Source organism: Hemicordylus capensis, chromosome 5 (assembly GCF_027244095.1).
Source record: "Hemicordylus capensis ecotype Gifberg chromosome 5, rHemCap1.1.pri, whole genome shotgun sequence".
NCBI lineage: Eukaryota > Metazoa > Chordata > Lepidosauria > Squamata > Cordylidae > Hemicordylus > Hemicordylus capensis.
The window spans coordinates 96482164-96502187 of NC_069661.1; the positions used below are offsets into that span (position 1 = coordinate 96482164).

At 43.3% G+C, this 20024-nt stretch overlaps 1 protein-coding gene across 6 annotated transcripts in view; it reads right to left on the minus strand.

Moving 5' to 3' along the window:
- The window catches only part of PDGFRA (platelet derived growth factor receptor alpha), a 67021-nt gene that overhangs the window by 16894 nt on the left and 30103 nt on the right, over positions 1-20024 (minus strand). For all 6 annotated transcript variants that reach the window (XM_053258311.1, XM_053258312.1, XM_053258314.1 and 3 more), the window contains 6 exons: positions 15962-16077; positions 10678-10798; positions 9920-10113; positions 8008-8102; positions 7780-7912; positions 2330-2434 (listed from right to left, as the gene is read on the minus strand). In XM_053258311.1, coding sequence (XP_053114286.1) covers positions 2330-2434; positions 7780-7912; positions 8008-8102; positions 9920-10113; positions 10678-10798; positions 15962-16077 — 764 coding nt within the window. The remainder of the gene's footprint in view (positions 1-2329; positions 2435-7779; positions 7913-8007; positions 8103-9919; positions 10114-10677; positions 10799-15961; positions 16078-20024) is intronic.

Sequence of the window (20024 nt, forward strand, 5' to 3'; positions counted from 1 at the left end):
GGGGAACCTTGGCCCTCCATCTGTTGCTGAACTACAACTCCCATCATAGATATTATTTCTTTAGACATGAAGGATCTTTGCATAAGTACTCTTAAGGAGGAAAAACTTGTTTTAAAAACCCCAGAAGAACCATAATTTTAGCCACAGATTTCTCAATAAGGAGCTATGTCTTGTACAGTAATGTGGCATTGTATGGTGGCCATTCATTTTTAATATTCCAAATCAGGTCAGTCCTAAACCAGATTCCATTCATATGACTCTAATTTCAGGTCAACCAGTCTGAACTTGCTTTGGATCAGACTGATTTTGCTTAGTGCTATTATAGTTTACACCAGTGTTAGTGCTAGTATTTGAGTGAAGCTTATTACATGATAAACATGTGATTTCTTCCAAACCTTGAAAAAACCTCAAATAATTTTGGATATGACTCTCATCTGCTTTCTGTCAGAGCCCTTATTCCACCTTCAGCTGGCTGCTCAGCAACAATCCACAACTCACTCATAAATGTAATCATGGAATTCCCTAAAACAAGCTGTAGACACAGATGATTTAATATTCAATTCAAAAATTTTAAGTAAAGCTCTTTTACTATGGACCTATAAATTAAGGAAGTGCAACGTTCTGGGTGGTTCAGTTCGAATTCAAACTGAATCCGAACTGCTGGTCTACGAATTGGGTCATTGGGGGACAGTTTGTACATTGGTGGGACAGTTTGTGCACTCAAACTGGGTTGCACCAGCCCTGCCTGGTTCAGAATGCTTGTAAAGGGGAACCCCTAGCAACTAAAGCAAAGAGGGATCCATAGCAACTAAAAGGGGTTCCCAAAGAGTGGTACAGGGGTAAGGGGGAGGTCACTTTACACGCATGGTGGTGGCGGGCAGCGTAGGGGGATCCCTAACAACTAAAAGGGGTTTCAAAAGAGCCATAAGGTGATGGGAGGGAGGTCACCTTACATGCACAGTGGTGGTGGCAGTTCCATGGTGGTGGTGGTGGTCATGGAGGAGGCTCTTCTCGGCCCCACCAGGGATTCGCCTATTAGTGTGGGCCAGCAGGGGCCCAAACCAGACCTCCGCTGGCTTGTGCTGATGAGGGGAGTGCCGGCAGGACCTAGAGGAGCCTCCACCAGCCCACCGCCACCATGGAACCACCACCACAACTGTGTGTATAAGGGGACCAGGTGTGTATAATCCTTACTGGATTCCCCTTCACAAACATTCTGAAATGGTCGGACCAGACCAAACCAGACCAGACCCAACCAGGCCTTTTAGGGGGCTAGTCCTCCTGGTCAAGCTCTAAGCAGTCAAACCAGTCAAACTCGATTCAAACTGGTTCTGCACTCCATACAATAAGTACTTATTTTTGAAGTAGACCCACTGGCTTTATTACTGAATGCAGGGGTTTGAGGATTTCAGTGGAAACTCCCTGTTGTTTGTGGCCTTAGATGATTTTAAGCACAAGTAACATGAATCCCCAAAAGCTGTTTATGTGTACTGGTATATAAGGGAACAGTACATGAAAACAAGAGCTTGTTTTGTAGTTTTCACTGCTTTAGCTCCCATAGCCAAATAAGGCAATTTACTGTTTTGTTTTTTGTTTGTTTATTTTTTTAATAACTTCTCTTGCCAGCTGTGGGAATTTTAGCAGCGAAAGCTTACAAAGAAAGCTCCTGTAGCCTGCTTGCTTCCCTTACACATACATAAATGGCATCTCTGAATTGTGTCCATTTAACTGGAAGTTCTATTGATGCTAATGGAATGTATGCATGAGCAAATGTGCTTAGAACAAAAAGCACCAGCCTTGCTTTGAGTCCATTAATAAATTGATCAATCCATTAAAATGATACAGATCATAAGGGGTATTTGAAAAGATATAAAAGGCCAAATAAGTTTCTTTTGCCTGCATCTTACATAGGAACATAGGAAGCTGCCATATACTGAGTCCGACCATTGGTCCCTCTAGCTCAATATTGTCTTCACAGACTGGCAGTGGCTTCTCTAAGGCTGCAGGCAGGAATTTCTCTCAGCCCTATATTGGAGATGCCAGGGAGGGTTCTTGGAACCTAGATGCTCTTCCCAGAGCAGCTTCATCCCCTGAGGGGAATATCTTACAGTGCTCACACTTCTAGTCTCCAGGGCAGACCCTGCTTAGCTAAGACAAGTTCGCCCTACACAAAATGTAAAATCTTCTTTTACATTTTGCTAGAAACAAATTATCAACAATGAAAACTCTGTCAAGTGAAATATCATGCCAATGAATGATGTTTTCAAGCTCTAATTCAATCATTCTAACAATCTGATACTGAATTATTTGCAAGTGAGCACACACTTACGCTTCAGCATTTTCACAGCCACTTTCATCACTGGTTGTGACCGGCTTAATCCATATGCTGTTCCTTCAACTACTTTCCCAAAAGCTCCAGAGCCAAGGATTCGGCCTACAAAAAACAGATTGCCGTTATTCATTCAACAGTCACACCATATCTTATCTCATGACCCGTTGCGCCCTTTATATCATGCTGTTGGTATGTAAGCGAACTGAGTGAGCTCATTTGTTCATCTAATTAAAGTAAAGTATACCTCTCTGAGCATTCAGAACTAACTCCTCCAGTTAAGTAAATGGGAAAGCCAATTCGCGTGGGAAATTTGGGGACACATCAGATTTCCCACTCATCTCTGGGCTAGAATATTCACCTGAAGCCCACAGCCCACTTACTTCAGGGCAATTCCATTTACTTTAATAGGGTTGCTTTAGATTAAATCAGTTTGGTCAAAAACATCCCAGCAATGTTGTACAGTACTTGCTTAAACTTGGCTACATTCAGACTAGTGGCTTTGAAACTATGTCCCAAAGAAAAAAGTTGGACACAGTTTCTCAATGAGATCACTAACACTGGATGAGAGTCTCTGAAAAATAGCTTGTGCACATCTACCCATCTTTCCTCGTAATGCCTTGCCATAGGAGTGTGCTCAGTTTATATGGGCAATGGAGTCCCGAAAGGTCTGGAAGGTTTAGATTTGAAGTGACCATCTGCCCTTGTCATTTCTCAGAACCCTACAGACCTGAGCTTTCATTTGTAAGAGCACAATTTGGCTCATGATTATTGGAAAAACATGAGCAAATTTTCTTGAACAATGTAGAGTCAGGCTAGATTGTACTCTGAGCACATGACTGGAATTGGTGTGCTCATATTTTATTTAGTAAATAGCAACCAGACTGGGTCTCAGTGGGTGCTTTCCCCCCAGGTCCAATCCAGACCAGAGCAGGGACAAAGGGTTAGCAATAACCTTCCCTCTCTGCTCGGTGGTCCTGATCCATGGTGGTCCCTGATCTGGCTGCTATTTACTGAATAAAAAACAAGCACACTAGCCCGGTTCACATGCTCAAAGTAACATCTTGACCCTTAGGTGGTATCTTCATGGGACTATTCAGTGGTGTGGTGGGACTCACCCACTTAGCATAGGTAGCAGTCCTTCCCAATATCTCTAGTTATGTTCCCCCTACACATACGCCATCTGTGTTTCCTTCTGTGTTTGAGGACAGTTCTCAGTTCCAGACCCACATTTGTGCAACCAGAACAGATAGGGAAAATTAATCAGACATTTTTCCTCATTATACAATGTTAACAAAGAAGGGCCTCAGAAGCTATATGGCAATTTAAAGGTGGTCCTGAGGGACTGGCCTAAGATTCTCCCATTAACGTGTCTCAAACACATTCAGGTCCATTACTGAACGCCCCCCCCCCCTCCCCCCAGGATGTTCTCACAATTCATTTGCCAAGCAAAACTTTGATCTGGCTTCTTGCGATATAAACCTTTTCCCTTGGAGCATCCAGGATGGGATAAAACTTCCTACAACATTTCAAGCCCACGCCAGTATGCTGAGCTTAAACCAAAGCCCCAAAGGCCTCCTTTTGTGACTGAAAGTCTGTGGCCCACATGGCAGGATGCAGTCCCTTTTAAATATTTGCTGCTGTGCTTCGGTTTAATCATCATCCAGTGCCCATTCCACCCAGTGTAATAGTTGTATCTATTCAACATGAGAAAAACGTCTCTCTTCCCACATCTCTGCTATATATGTGCAGAGAATGATAGGATGACTTCCAGAATGTCAGGGATTTATTACAGGGTCTTCTGTTCAACCTCCTCATGCACATCCATTTGGCTCAAACACTTGTTTGATACCAGGCACTTGTTTAACTTGTTTGAAACCAGGCATTTATAACATGAATGTCTAGAATCAGATGAGAATTCAGCATAAGGGGAAAACACTCTGCAAATGCTCAGAGGAACTCTTATGGTTACTTTGCATCTTCCAAGGCTTAATCTAGCACTGTAAACAGGTTTCAACAGGTTTGACTCTGTTGAGGACTATTATGATTAAGTTCTGCTCTTTCCAAAATGAAAGAGTGGCCTGATTCACACAGTCGTTTGAATCTAGGTTTAATGTGCGTTGTCAACATTGGCGCGATTGTGTGAAACCATGCCAAGGTGGGTTAGGGACCAAGATGAATCTGAGATTTCTGCCAAATGACATGATGAGCTTGTACTTTGACTGTACCACTTCAGGCAACAGGTGGATTTCATGCCTGGATGTCCCATCATATTTTTTAAAAATGCATAGAGAGACACAAGTTCTACCTTAGGCAACTCCCCAATATGTTGGGTTTGTATGGGTAAGGAATCTTTGCTATGGAGAAGTGTCCAGAAGTGTCCCTACAATCTGAAATGGTATATAGGTATAGCTATAATTAAATAAGGGGCCACGAATGTCCAGAAGAAGAGGGGGCCTGCCAGCTCAGTGACAGCTTGCTCTTTGCTCTCCACCTCTCTGAAAAAGGAGGGCCGGTGGAGGGGGCAGGAGACAGTTCTCACTTTTTGTCCCAGGGCCCATTTGAACCTTGTTACACCCCTGATGGTACAAGAACTTCATCTACTCTCTGTGTGAACTAGAACATTGTGGCTGGATGATGGGAGTTGTTGTCCACCAACATCTAGAGACCCAAGGTTGGGAACTCCTGGTCTAGGCACTACAATCTTTCCACTACTGTCCCAAAAAAACCTCAGCAGTTTATCACTCACAGTGCTGATTTTACAAGAATAGGTGGTTTGAAAAATGAGTTTCTTCTTCTTATAAGCAAGTCCTACTGTCTTCTCTATGAATCTGCTTTCAGGTAGGGTATAGACTGGAAGGATTGTCCCTTGAGTGTTTTCAGTGCTAATGAATATCAGGTTAATGGAACTGCTGATTATGACAGCAGGATTTACTCATTTTCTCATAAAGTTACAGATTTAACTCCTATTTAATAGATGACTACCCTACAGAAATATTTGATACATCCATAAAATGTCAGGCACATTTGACAATATTGAGTGTGCAAGTTACTCATGCATTTAATCATGAACTGGAATGTTTTAACATTTACTTTTAAACTTGTGCTAGTGAGTCAGAAAAACATAGATATCACTGCCCCATCCTCAGTTTCAATAATCATTCCATGCACATAATTAAACCCAGGATGTACAACAGTGCTTTTTAAAAGCATGGTTTGATTTCCTCGGAACCAAGTGGGTTTAATTAAGTGATGATTTCCCCAAACCATAAATCCCTTTGAATACTGTGTCTGAGAGTGAACAGTAAGCTGATCTGTTACTGAAATTGTTCTTTTAAAAAAACACCCTTGTATCCCAAGTAGCATATTTCATGACAAAGTCATGAAATGTTTCTAGTTTTTATAGTTGTGTACATTCTGTACATTCTTGTGGTTCATCAACGTGCCACTATTAAGATGATAGGCAGAGGGGGGAAATATTGGAAGCAAAAAAAAGAGCAAGAGTGAGATTCTCACTACCAAAATTATCATAACTCCCCAATGAGATGGCATGTCTACCTAGCCTCCAGTAGAGTACTCTCAGAGCCCATTCGGATATTCAGGAGGGGCAAATGGTACAGTCCTTTCATGGATCTGCTATACCACAAAATGTTTGTAGGAGACAACCTGATTGAAAGTTTCTCCTCATCAAGATCGCCTTGCAAGTGAAACCTTCATATGCCAGGGAGAAAACACAGGCTAGAAGACTTTGCCCTGCTTCAAAAGCGATTGACAAGTGAGGGAATATTGTGGGACCATAAGAAACTTTCTTGTACTGAGTGAGGTCATTGGTATCTATCTTGGTAGGCATTTGTCTATGGCGGCAAAATTTGAGGAGCAGCAAATTTTGCCCCTCAAATTTTGTCGTCCCTCTCTGTGGGCAGCGGCGGCTGCAGCAAGGGTGGAGTGGGTGAGGAGAAAGTCCCCCCACCTTGTACCTTTTTTAAAAAGGCAAACCTTTCTTGTTTAAGGTAAAAGGGCGGCAAAAGCCTTTTTGCCTATGAGCAGCAAAAAGCTTAATCCACCCCTGTCAGTATTGGCTATACAGACTGGCAGCAGCTCTCTGGGTGTTTTCAGGCCCAGGTAGGATTGTTCCCAGCCCTAACTGGAGATGCCGGCAGGGACTGGACCTGGGACCTTCTGCATGCAAAACAGGGGGTGTGCCACTGAGCTTCTGCCCCAGTTACAAGGAGCCATTCCTCCCGTGTGCATCCAGAGTGAGTGGGCTGTATCATCTGCCCCCTTCCCCAACTGAATGTCTGAATCAGCTCTCAGAGTGAATGGAGGTGAATGGCAGAAATGGAAACTGAGCTCATGATGCCTCTATAAGGTGGTTTTGTTGGTATTTGTGTATGTATGATATTTCTATACCACCCCATCTATTAGCCCTGGGCAGTTTACACACTGTGGTATGATGGCCGAGTGTGAATGCTTGGTGATTTCATTGATCACAGGTCCTGAAATTCTTTTGAAGCATGAAGTGATCCGTCGGACAATGAGCTGTGAACTCTCCATTTGTTTATGATCTATCAGAATTAGGGGCGTGTCATTTGAAAGGGCATTGCTCCTTACGATTTTTCCTCACTAGGAAACTGAACAAAAATTCCAAATATCACTAACATAATATCAACAACTTGAGAAACGGAAGCATCCTGATTAAATCTGCTTCTTGCTGTTGCCTTTGTAGAAGCAATTAAGAAAAGAGGGAGTCTGGTGTTTTAAGTACAGATATTTGGGATTAGGATGTAAGAGAGAATTATTACAGGCATGTGGCTTTTCAGTCAGTCAGATCACAGGTGACTGAGGAAGCAGAAACACTCTTCAAGGTGTGTATATGCACTTGTATCAGCCCATTCTATGTCTAGATATTTAACCAGACCTCTACAGCCTTGCACACATTCCATGTTATTATTCCTGAGCCTAATGGCATAACAGCAAGGTATACCTTTAAAGCCCAGCAGGGTTAGGAGCAATCATGGAGGCAGCAAGCACACTACCCAAGGTACATGCAATAGGGGTCAGGCACAGAACCACCAGTTTGGACACAGTCTTTTATAATGTAGAAAGCATGTCTGCAGTGCACTGATAGAACCTTAAGAAAATAAACTGAAGAGAATAAACTGTCTACATATGCCATTTTGACTTTTTCCCCACACAGCAAACATGGGCCTTAATTGCACTCACTGTTGACTCCAGCTTGTTATGCTCCATGTCTCTCTCTTTCCTCCTCTCCCTTTGTTTCTCTCTCTGCCAAAACACAGGTTGTAAACAACCTGATGCAAGGACCTGCCTTTGTTATATTGACAGCTAAATGTTATCTTCATCATCATCATCACCATCAACAATCAACAACAACACTGACATTCTTTGTGGAACAAATAAGAACAAGATAATCTGTATGTGATCCTTACCCAGCACTAATCCATCTCTAGGAAACTCCCATCTTGAGTCATAGGGAAGCTGCATGGGGTCCACATAAATATATTCATGGCCATCAGGGCTGATGGACTCAATGACTCTCCACCTGATCTCATATCTTGGTTTCTACAATGCACAAGGCATGGAATGCAGGATGTTAGACTCAGATCTCACAAGTAAGCAAATGGGCACTGTTCTAAAGAAATATGTTTCCAAATTACCTGTTTCCATATTATGACCAGGACAATCAGCAAAATGACTACAATCACCAGCAGCACAAGGACTGCAGCAGCCACAGTCAGTTGTGATCTAAAAGCTGTAGGAGAGAGGGAAGATATGGTTCAGGTTTTTCACTTTCAGCAGATGGATGGATGGATGGATGGATACTCTGTTAAGACTGATGGAGAAGTTTCAGTTTAACATTGGACCGGGTCTCACGATCAGTGAGGTCCGGTTTAGTATGGATAGCGGGCTAAGCCCGCTCTCCCCGCTCATGAGCAGGCAGGGAACCCAGGGTGGCCGGATCGGCCGCCCACATGATGGCCGGCTCAGAGACGGAGCCGGCGGGGGCTGGGGAGCTCAGGGGCTGCGCGGCCCCCGGAAGCCCTGTATGCCCTGTGCGAGCGCGCAGGGCATACTAGGGAGACCCCCGAGCCAGGAGGCTGCTTTTAAGCCTTCTGGTTGGGGGTCTACTCACGAGTAGCCACGGCGCAGCGCCGCGCCATGGCTACTCATGAGCAGATAGCCCGGGTTTGCGGGGCGCTTGCTCCGCAAACCCGGGCTAAGGGGCAGGCTACAGGAGCGGGTTAACCACTCCAGAACTACCGGGCTCGGCTGCAAGCCCGGTGGTTCTTATGATCACAAAAATCGGACTAGGATTTTCCTAGCCGATTTTTGTGATCATAAGAATAGCCCCATTGTCTACAGCAAAGTAAGTTTTCCACCATGTTTTTCTATTAGATACCATGGGTGCCAATAACAATCCAAACAAGGTATCTAAAATTTCCTTCTACTACAAAGACAGGAAAGAAATCAAATCAATAGTTCAAAGAAAGGCCTGCTAGCAGGTAAAAGCCAAAGTGTGGGTCTTATGAATCCCAAAATGAAGAGTTTTCTCTTTCCAGAGAACATTCCAGGATGAAAATCTTCAAATAATAATACTTGTCTGCATAAGTCCTTTCTTGCTTATTATGTAACTGTTGTTATCCTTATTTAAAAGAAAAAGAAAAAGCGGGCAACATAGAGCACTTTTAAATCCCATTGGTTCTAATTCCACAGTTAAGCATGAGCTGTGTGCAGTAAAATCCTATGTACATTTACTCAGAAGTAAGTACCGCAGTGTTCATTAGGACTTACTCTCAAGCAAGTGTGCACAAGGCTGAAGATTAAGTTTCTCACATTGCAATCAATTGCTTAACTTTGGCTGAGGCATGCCCTTTTCCTTTTTTTAAAAATCTGAATGTTGTCATCTTTTAATTACCAGTTGCTGTTTCCTGTCTTTCCTGAGATTAAAGACCCATATGATACCAATATTTCCTCTCTACATTGCCCCCCCCCGTGGACTCATCTATAGCTAAATGGGCACAGATTGAAGGGGTTATTTCACACAACTCACCATCTATTCCTGTTCTCAACATTCTACTAAATATTTAAACAAATATAGATTAGTCCACTAAGTACATTGATATACAAGATGGATTATTTCAGATTGCGCATTCTGTGCTCTTTGGTATGACAATAATAATATTCATAAAGCATCTCAATGATCTAGACATTGTACAAAAATAATTGCACTAGACTGTTAAGAGAGCTCTTCTAAATGCTCTATATCCAGGGGTGGGCAAATTTGGCCCTCAAGCTGATGTTGAACTACAACTCCCATATTCCCCAGCCACAATAAATTGTGGCTGGGGATGATGGGAGTTGTAGCTAAACAACAGCTGGAGGGCCACATTTGCCCACCCCTGCTCCATCATGTACTACTGTTGTCTGTTTTCCTTGCTACGTATTTGTATAAAGGTTGCTACAACATTAACATTTCATAAATTGTTCCAGATCTGACTGGGTCTGACAGAGAAAAAAGAAATTGTAGCCACCCTCCTAATTATACCCAAAGTGACAAAGTGAACTCACTAGGAGCCACAAGCTTCAGTTCCCGTGTGACAGTGCCAAGATCATTCCTTGCCATGCATCGAACAGCCAGTGTTTCCTCCACCTTTTGAAAGGTCACCTGGCTTTCCACCATGTTTTTCTCATCCAAATGAGTCTTCATAGTAATATCTGAGGCATTGCTCATCAGAAGGGTCCAAGAGGTATCATTGCTACATCTGGAGGGAAGTGTAAACATAATTAGGACCACCTCCAATATGGCTCTTTTCCATTTTGACTGAACACTGTTTATGGAGAAAACAAAATTATGTGCATATTGCCTAAGAAATGTTAAACCTCTCATCTTTATCACAGACCCCACCTGCCCTGGAAACTCCAGTGGTGATATCCTGCAGACCAAGCAATGTTACTGTTGGAGCCACATACAACTATGGACCTTTTGTCTTTCATCTCAGAACACTGTTCTTGCCTCAGCTGTTTGAAGCCAGTATAAACTTAAGTAGATGTACCTTATGGGGTCAGACAATTAGGAATCTTTATTTTCTTAAACTCATTTGTGATCTAAAACATAGCAATGCAATACATTACGAAGAGAAAGTAAATAAGGCGACATTGGATAACTTGCACTGGTTTAGCCCAAATGAAATAAAGAGGAATTGTATTTACTGAAATCAGATCCCCTCACCACTTCAAATAATTAAAATCCCTCCACTTTAAAAACAACATATAAGGAAACTGGACCACCCTGCTATTCAAAGAACACCAGCATCAAATGTTCTTACTTTTTAATGTCCTTGCAAACCAGCCATTCCACATCAGGGAGGGGTGTCCCTTCTGCCAAACATTTTACTGTCTGCCCAGAACCATGATGATTATCCACCAGGTCTCGAATTAGAGCTGGAACTGAAAAGGAATAAATTGGGAAGTGTGTGTGTACAAGACTGCTGCACTAGTTACGTCTATGAAGAAATCAAACACTTTCCCCCCAACTTCCATCTATTGAATGCCTGGCAGATTCACTCATTCCTTGAGAAAGTCCAAATTAAGATATTCTTCATTCCTTGCTAGTCTTCCTTAACACATGATCTGCACACCTAGCCTGGCATTATATACGTATCTTGGGCTGCAATACCATGCACTTCTTCCTGGAGTAAGTTCCGTTTGTAGCTCAGTGGACCTTATTTCTGAATAATATGAATATATGTAGTATCAGAATATATGTAGTATATTCTGAATAATATGAATATATATATAGTATCAGGCTGCAATTCTATCCACACTTCCTGGGGTGCAAGTCCCACGGAACTTGGTGTGAGTAAACATGCGTAGATTAGGCTATTAGTCTCCAGTAGGAATCCGGAGTTCACTGACTTCAGTAGGAGTCATATCCTGTAGTGGGCCCAGGCTCCAGGTGAGGAACATATGGGAATGCTTTGGGAACGACATGCTCAGAAGTGGGATATAGAACACCAGAGAGAGGAGAGCATGAGCAAGAAAGCCACACAGTGGGTGTCTTCTATGAAGGAAAAAGATGAATGGACTCTTGAATCAGCTTTTTCAAATCAAAAACCGAATGCAGTGCTGCTAGACTTTCAATTAAAGCTATCAACTGATTCAAGCATTTTTAATTGATTAATCTGTCTTGTAAGGAATTACACTGAAATATATTCATATTACCAAACCTCAATATAATGCCTTATTGAGGTAATGTACTATTTCATAAACAAGGTCTATCAGTAATTGTCGAAAAGAAAATTTATCTATGGCCAAGAAGTTGGTTATAAATCTAAGATATAAATAAAGGCTGCATTCATATGTAATGTGGAACTGCAGGTCCCATGGACCCGCGGTTCTGTGTTCCCTTCCCCGCTCTGCAGCGAGACTGCAGAGAGGAGGAGGAGCGGGCTGTACACAGGCTTCCTTCTTTACTGAAAGACAGCCCGCACAGCCAATCATGATGGAGTTGGTTACCCTGGTTCCAGGGGGAGCAGCCTGCAATTCTGAATTCAGATGTACTGCAAGCTACCTGAAACCTTGGGTTGCAGCAATGAAACTCATTACAAGCCAAGGGTTCAGATCCAAATCTGTTCCAAATATAAACCCTTGGTTTCATCACCGTGCCGACCCCCGACTTGCCTACAATCGGATGTAACGTCTGTGGAACCACTGGCCCGCCCATTCAACTGCGGCTCAGCTTTATGTGCAAATGCAGCCAAAGTCATATTTCTTTTTCATTATCTTTTATAATACTCCAGAAGCAAAATATTATTGATCAAAAAAAAAGCCTGCCCTTAATCCGCATTCTGATTGACCAAAGTGTGCTGCACTGAGTAAATTGACCCTCACTGATTAATCAGCTAAAGCTTTAGTTAATTAATCTACCAATTAAAGTTTGCAGCTGTGCTTATAGTATTACTTAGTTCATCTATTTATATTTATAGTACTGCTAACTATTGTGTTTAACACACACATACTGAGGTAGGCAACCCCTATGATTAGGACAGAACCCAAGCACCATTTCTCTGAGTCTGCTACAAACTTGTAACATGGGCCTCTTTCTCCTCCTTCTTCCTTCCACAAAAGGCTTTGTTTTGAAATTGATTTGTGTCCTTTTGTTTCTCTTAGTTCCCTTTAAACTCCTTACATTTCTGTATTTGTATTCATAGTTGGACATGACAAAATTATATAAGTGTGTGTGTGTGTGCGTGTGCGTGTGCGTGTGCGTGTGTATGTGAGAGAGAGAGAGAGAGAGAGAGAGAGGTACCCTCTAGACATTATTCCCTATCCTTGGAATCTAGTGTCAGTAGTAGCAGTAGCAGTAGTAGTAGCAGTAGTAGTAGCAGTAGTAGTAATAATAATAATAATAATAATAATAATAATAATAATAATAATAATAATAATAATGTTGCTTTTTAAAATTGGCTGATGGTGATTTACCATAGGGGCCACAGAAATCACCATCAGCCAATTACAAAAAGCTACATTACTGGGAACAGCCTATATTTTGCAACAATATCTCTAATAATAACAGCAGCAACAATGATAATAAAATTCAGCCATCCCAGGTCCTTCGGAAGGACTCGATGTCTGGATAAAACAAACCAGTCAATAACACCTGTTTGACTGTGTAAACAAGAAATAATAATAATATTTCTCTATGTAAACCACTTTGGAAACTTTTGTTGAATAGTGGTATATAAATGTTGTTGTTGTTGTTGTACGTATTTTGGAGACCAAATTAAAAACTACAGCCCTAGTTTGAATCCATAGCAAATCCAGTTTAAAAGATCTTAGTGTTGGCAAGGAAATCTGCCTGAGACCATGGAGAGCTGCTTCCACTTCTTATCTGTCTCAGTATAAGGCGGTTCCTTCTGTCGTACGTAACACTGGTGGGTGAGCAGCCCAGGCAGATGCTCAGTGGCCTGCAGAAGGGCTTTGCAAATTCGGGAGGAAAATTCCAGTTCAAACAAGTGCCCCCGCATGAGTGTGCCGATGGCTGGGACAGCAGTATTTGAATGCTCATGACTGGTTGGCATTTCTCCTATAGCTCTATTGGATTAGGACCTTCTGGTTGCTTATTGCCCAGTGGCAACCTAAACATGGCACTTTCTTATGATTTGTAGGTCACTGATTGGATACACAGTGAGAGAAAACCATGTTATCTTCTCTTCAGCCGTATAAAAACTGACGGCAAACTGTAGCAGCTCCACTGGTGAAACTAAGCTGCCTGATCCTCTAAACTGCCTAGATGGGAGATGGTTTGGGAACCCTATGTAAACAGCTTAGAGAAAAAGTGGTACAAGTACAGAAAAGAAAATGCAGGCAGTAGTATAGAAGAAAAGGAGCAGACATCTGCATGAATTCTTCCCCAAACTATTTTTAAAAAAATCACTTAACAATGGTCACCAAGATAGGTTCTCTACTAAACACTAATTTTGCACTGTGATTCCTTATTCCTTTTATCTACCCCTTCCTCTCTCCAAATTAAACTCATGTGGAAGGGACAATTTCTGACTGTCAGCCAGGCACAGCAGATGTTTAAGTATGTCAACATCTGGGGCTGAAATAATATCCAGAGTATCTTCCATGGATAGCAATGAATGAGTTTGTTTCAAGGTAATTTGCCCTATTACTGACTTCTCTTTTCAGAAGTATTATTCATTCCATATGCTATTATTCCTTGAGAGAACGAAAATGCTAAATAATTGAATGGCAAGTGAACTTTATTTCTAAGGGTCAGAACGTAATGGACCAATAGTTATTTGTGCCAAGGGTCTGTCCTATGGTTAGTCCCACAGAAGCAGTAATCTGGTTTTAGCCATTCAGGCTGCAATCCTGCACATAGTTTGGCCTGGTCCACATAAAGAGCAAAGAGGGTAGTCAAATGGTTCCTGGGCTATAGCATAAAATAGTTCCTGGGCTATAGATGGAAGGTAGAGGATTCTCATGACAGAATGTTCCTCCTGGGAGCTCAAGAGAGGTTCGCACCAGAAGCAGACCAAAATAAAAAAGCTCATTGCTCCCTCCCTACACTAGCCACACTCCCCAGGCTGGAGCTGACATCACCCCATCCCTTCTCTAGCCTCCCACCACCCTCATCTCCCAAGCCTGGGTGCTACTCTTTGTTCTTTCAGAGCACACCACCTCCAACACGCAGTGGGAGGATGCCTGGGCTTCTCCACATTGCCTCTCCATAGCTGGCTGACACCCGATTAAGCCACTGGTGGCAGCAGCATTCTCCATCCTTCATTTCCACTGGGTCTCATTCCCTCCAAGCATAGGAAGGAGAGCCAGCAACCTGCAGATGCTGCCAGTGCCACCACTGGCTTAATAACAGGAGAGCCCAGGCAGCCCCAGGCTTCTTCTCATTGGGTGCTCTGTGCACAGTGTATCCAGAGGAAGGAGGCCTCAAAAAGCTGCCTGGGCTCTCTCACTTCTAAGCTGGAGGCAGCAACTGCAGGTCAGTCCTCCCTCGCTTCTACTGGCTCTCCTTCTTACCCAGGGAAGTAAGAGAGAGAAAATGCTGCTGCTTCTACTGCTGTCACCGGCTTAATAGCAAGGCAGCGTAGAGAACCCCATACAGTCTCCTGCCAGGTGAGTGGCAGCAGCAACACACTCTGCAAAGAGCAGGGAGTGACGGCCAAGCTTGGGAGATGGAGCCAAGGCAGTGTAGGGCAGCAGTATTGGCTCCCACCTGGGGCCAATTGGTTGTGGGAGGCAGAGAGTGTGGAGGCGCATTCTGCCACCCCCCAAAAGGCCCCCCCCCTAACCAATTGCCTCAGTTTGCCCCAGTAGGTGTCCACATGTAGAGCCCTCCCAGCCGATTTAGTCAGGTGGGTAGATTTAGCTGGGAACAGGTGGTCCCTATGGATCTCTGGGTTAGGCCCAGAGATAATGAAGCTATTCTGACGATCACTAGAAAGCAAGCTAAGGGAGCCCACTTTCTAGTGATTGTTGGAACCACTGGGCTTGCCTGCGAGCCCAGTGGTTCCAAAGCGGCTAGCCCACCTAATTCCCCTTCCCCTTAAATAAGGTTAATGGAGCGAGCACTTCGTTAACCTTGTTTTCGTGATCATGTGCCATCGTGGCATGCTGCAACACATGAGTAGACCCCCGACCAGGGGGCTACAAGCAGCCTCCTTGTAGGGGGTCCCACCAAAATGCCCCGGGCACTTGCATGGGGCATCCTGGGACTTCTGGGGGTCAGGTGGCCCCCGATCCCCGCAGCCCCCACCGGCTCTGTGACGGAGCCGGTAGCCGTGTGGTGTTTGATCGTCTGTGGGGAGAGCTGGCTAAGCCCACTCTCCCTGCCAAACCCACTCTGGTACTTCACATGGGTTGTAGCCCAAGGTCACCCAGTGAACTTCATGGCTGAACAGAGGAGTGAACAGAGGAGTTAACCAAGGTATCCTTTGTTCGACTAGAGTTATATCTACTACACCTTTGTTCATCTGTTTGTTAACCCATCGATCACAACATGTTTAAATTGACACCAGTCTCCATAATGCCACTGCCGCTTCACGATTGCATTTCAATATATCAATGTTATCCATTTCTCTGGTTTACCTTGTACAAGCAGAGAGAAAGTGTATCTTTGGATTTCATCTTCATTCTGTGCTACAAGAGTATAGTACCCACTGTCTTCTTCCTTGGCCCGTATTAATTTTAATACACTCTGGTACCTATAGAGACAGAGCATTGTGTTCATTTTTGCAAAACAGTGAAACATAATTATAAGCAATAAAACTCAACAATACCTATGAATTGGAAACCAATGTGCGTGTAAGAAAGCCTCACTATCATGACATATTGTAACTTTGAAAGAGCTTTTCTCCCTGCTCCTAAGCAATTCATAAGGAAGTCAGTCCAATGGAACTGACTTTCATGTAAATGCATACCACAGACACAGACTTTGGGTACGAGAAAAGAAAACAATGAGCACAAATCCAGTTGAAATCAATGAGTGTTAAGTGTTTGAACACTATTGCTTTCAGTGAAATTTAAGTGAGGTTATCTTTCATCTGGCTTATGCCCTATGAATGAGGGAAAGAATGAATGCTCCATTTTGCATGATAAGCTACCTCTGTTTCTCTGGATTACAGCCTGTTTCTCTAGCAATTCAGTACTTTGCTTGTTAACTTACTTGTGTGGGATGTACTCCCAAATAAGTGTGCATAGTACTGTAATCTTAGTCATCAAACTAACAACCTGATCCAATGCATGTTTGTTTACTCAGTAGTAAGTAGTAAGTAGTAAGTCATTGTGGTCAATGGGGCTTACTTCCATGTAAGTGTGCATAGGAGCGCAACTCCATGCACACTTTTAGGAGGAAGACCTATTGAATTCAGCAATTTACTTCTGCATATACAGTGATGTAGTTGCAAATTCAGAAGTGCAGGCGCTCTCCATGACATCCCTCATGCCCATGCTCACCCCAATAGCCCGAGAAGCCGAGAAGTACAGGCACTCCATCCCTCTGTGGCCCGCCCCACTACACCCCTGCTCATATAGGATCAAACTGCACTACTCATTAGATCAGAGGTACAAGCAAGCACTTCTTATACTCTGTATGATGCTGAAGAGCAGTTTCACAGGATGAAAGTCATGGGTATTATTGGATTCTGTTCAAGGTAATAATTTTGAGAGCAAGAGTCTCAAGAGGTCATGTGAGCACTAATAAGAGAGAAATAACATTTTGCCATCAGAGACTGCGTCAGCTGAAGTGAATAATTTCAGCATAAAAGAAAGCACACATGGCGTGAGATGCAGGATACAGTGGCATGACTCGCTTCTTCATTGTTGTTGAGAATGAAGGGACAGGAGGCTGAGGAGAAGAAAGCAGGGAGAACTAAAAGAGAAGGTTCAGGTTATAGAGAGGTTGCAAGGAAAGTTGTGACATTTTCAATAGCACTGAAGACGAAGGAGGGCAAAAGTTTTGATAGGGAAAAGAAAACAGGAAGCTCATTTTGGCTGAAATAATTACTTGAGAGTGAACCAGGAAACAGGAAGTGATCCATAGGAGTTCTGTTCACCTAGTGAATTATGTTTATGCAGAGGTGGATCCATAACTGAACTGGTATGTGCAGGGCACACAGGCCACCAAGTGGGGTCAGGAGTAGTGGGGAACTGCACACCTCGTGGTGTGTATCTTGTCTGGGGGGCAAAGGGCAGGACCAGTTAAAACTCAGAAAGCACATCTCTGTCTCACCTGCCCCGCCGCACCTCTCACTGAGAGAAGCAGGAGCCCCACCCTCGCCCTGCCAAAGAGCTGTTTGTGTCGCACTCACAGCCTCCATTACTCTGCATGCTGGTTGTGCCACAATCAGCTGTTCAGCAAGGCAACAGCAGGAGCATGTTCCTCTCACACTTTCTAAGTTCCTATAGGAGGCAAGATAGGTATTCTGCATGTAAAATTTGCATACAGCTCTCCTCCAGTGGTCAGATCCTTATACTCATGTTTGCGGGGCAAAGGGATACGGTTGTGCCTAGATGTTCTTCCTGAGTGGATTCCCTACCAGCCAGCAAGTCTTCAGCAGCAAAATCAACAGCTCCCCCTAATTGCCATGTATGTACATTCTAGGGTGATTTAATTAGGACTCCTCTCATCGGCTAACAAAATTTCACAACTAACTTCATAAAGTCCATCAGGGCATGCATATGAGACATAAGCCAGATATCATGTTGTACCTGTGAACTAGGAAGGAGCTGGAGAAAAAATTGCCCCCCCAGATGGGGACCTATGTTCACTTCTTGCACACAGGCCCCATCAGAACTCGTTTGTGATGTGTTTGTTCACTGTGTTTGTGAACTTTATTAAAGACACAATAATTAGAACAAAGTTGTTGTTTTTAAAACAAATCTCAGAGAGGAGAGGAAAGTCTTAAGAGACCGAATAATCAGTCCAAAGGAATTTTTACAGAAATGTGAAATGGGTTCCCCAGATATTCCAAAGAAGAAAACTACCAGTATCAGTCACTGGAAAAAATGAGGAGGATTCCAGGTGTATGTCTAAAGTACAAACATATCTTAGTTTTGTACCAGTTTAACTGTTAAACTGGTATACTTTTCTCTAAGGGATTCTTGAAATCGTAGTTTAGTGGGAGGACTGTGAAAGCTCCAGAATTTCCTCACATGAGTATAGGTTGTTGTTGTTTTTTTAAAGATATTTTACATTTATATCCCACTCTTCTTGAAAGGAACAGAGCGGCCTACAACATTCTTTAGAATTAATAAGCTTGTCCCAAAGGGGCTTTTAAAAAACTGAAAAAAGTTAAAAAGCAGGTTGGGGTGGGGGAGTTGTCAGAGGGGAGGGCCCAGAAGATACTTGTTCCTCCTCAGGCTGAAGAAGGGGCCTTGCTGCTTGCTTTGCCCTCTGCTGCAGCCTGCAATTCCTACAGTTCTCTTGGGAAGAGGGAAACACTGTTGAATCCGTTTAAGTCTGCAGTATAGATTTAAGACAACACTAGCAAAATCAAGAGATTATATCAAGGAGGACGTGTGCCTTAAGAGAACAACTTAAGAGAGTGCCTTCTCTGTCATGAACCCTGTTGGCTATTAAGATCATCTGGAGAGGTCTGGTTACGGTTGCCGCCGGCTCATTTGGTGGTGACTCAGGACCAGGCCTTCTCTGTGGTTTCCCCGGACTTTGGAATATTCGCCCTGTTAAAATAAGAGCATCTCTTTCTCTCTTTACTTCTAGGAAGACCCTCTAGACACACCTGTTTTCTTAGGCTTTTAACTGAAATTAATTTTAAACTGTTAGTTTTTATCTCATGAGATTGTTTTAACTTCTTATTCTGTGAAATTGTTTGAACTGTTCTTACTCTGTTTTATATTTGTTGTGTTTTAAATTGTGCTTAGAGATGCACATATCAGGCAGTACAAAAATATGATAAGTAAATAAGTAAGTAATAATTGTATTAAAGAATGACTGGTCAGGGAGATTACATTGTTTTTAAAAATTGTTTAACATTGTTTTTTGTGCATACTGTCTCAATTTCTTTTTCCAGCACTGAATAGAGATGTGCAAACAGGTTCGACGTCGAACATGTTCAACACTGAACCTGTTTGGTTCGACAGTTTGGGGTCGATCCAAACTATCCCCTGTTCGGTCCGACCCCGGACTGAACACCCCCCGACTGTTTAAGGGGATCATGGATTTTTTTAAAAAAATATTTTTTACCCCCCAAAAAATACTTACCCCCTTTGGGGTAGTTGTTGGAGGCAGTGGGGGGGTCTGCAGAGGTTCCCCCTCCCCTTGCCGGCCTCCCTTGCAGCCCAAACCAGCCCATTTAGCCGGCTCTTCAGCCTGTTTGGTCCTTCCCCATCTGGTGTGGCAGCCATTTTGGATGCCACCACAGCTGCGCAATTGGCCTCTGTGTGACCTGGGTCGAGCAGAGGCCAATTGCAGGTGTGGCAGCCTCCAAAATGGCCACCGCGCCAGAGGAGGAAGGCCCAAACGGGTCAAAGAGCCGGTCGAACGGGCCAGTTTGGGCAGCAAGGGAGGCCAGTGTGGGGAGGGGGAACCTCCGTGGACACACACACACCCGCCACCTCCAACAACTACCCCAAAGGGGGTAAGTAAAGATGTTTTTTTAATTTTTTAAAAAAAATTACCCTGAAGGGGGAA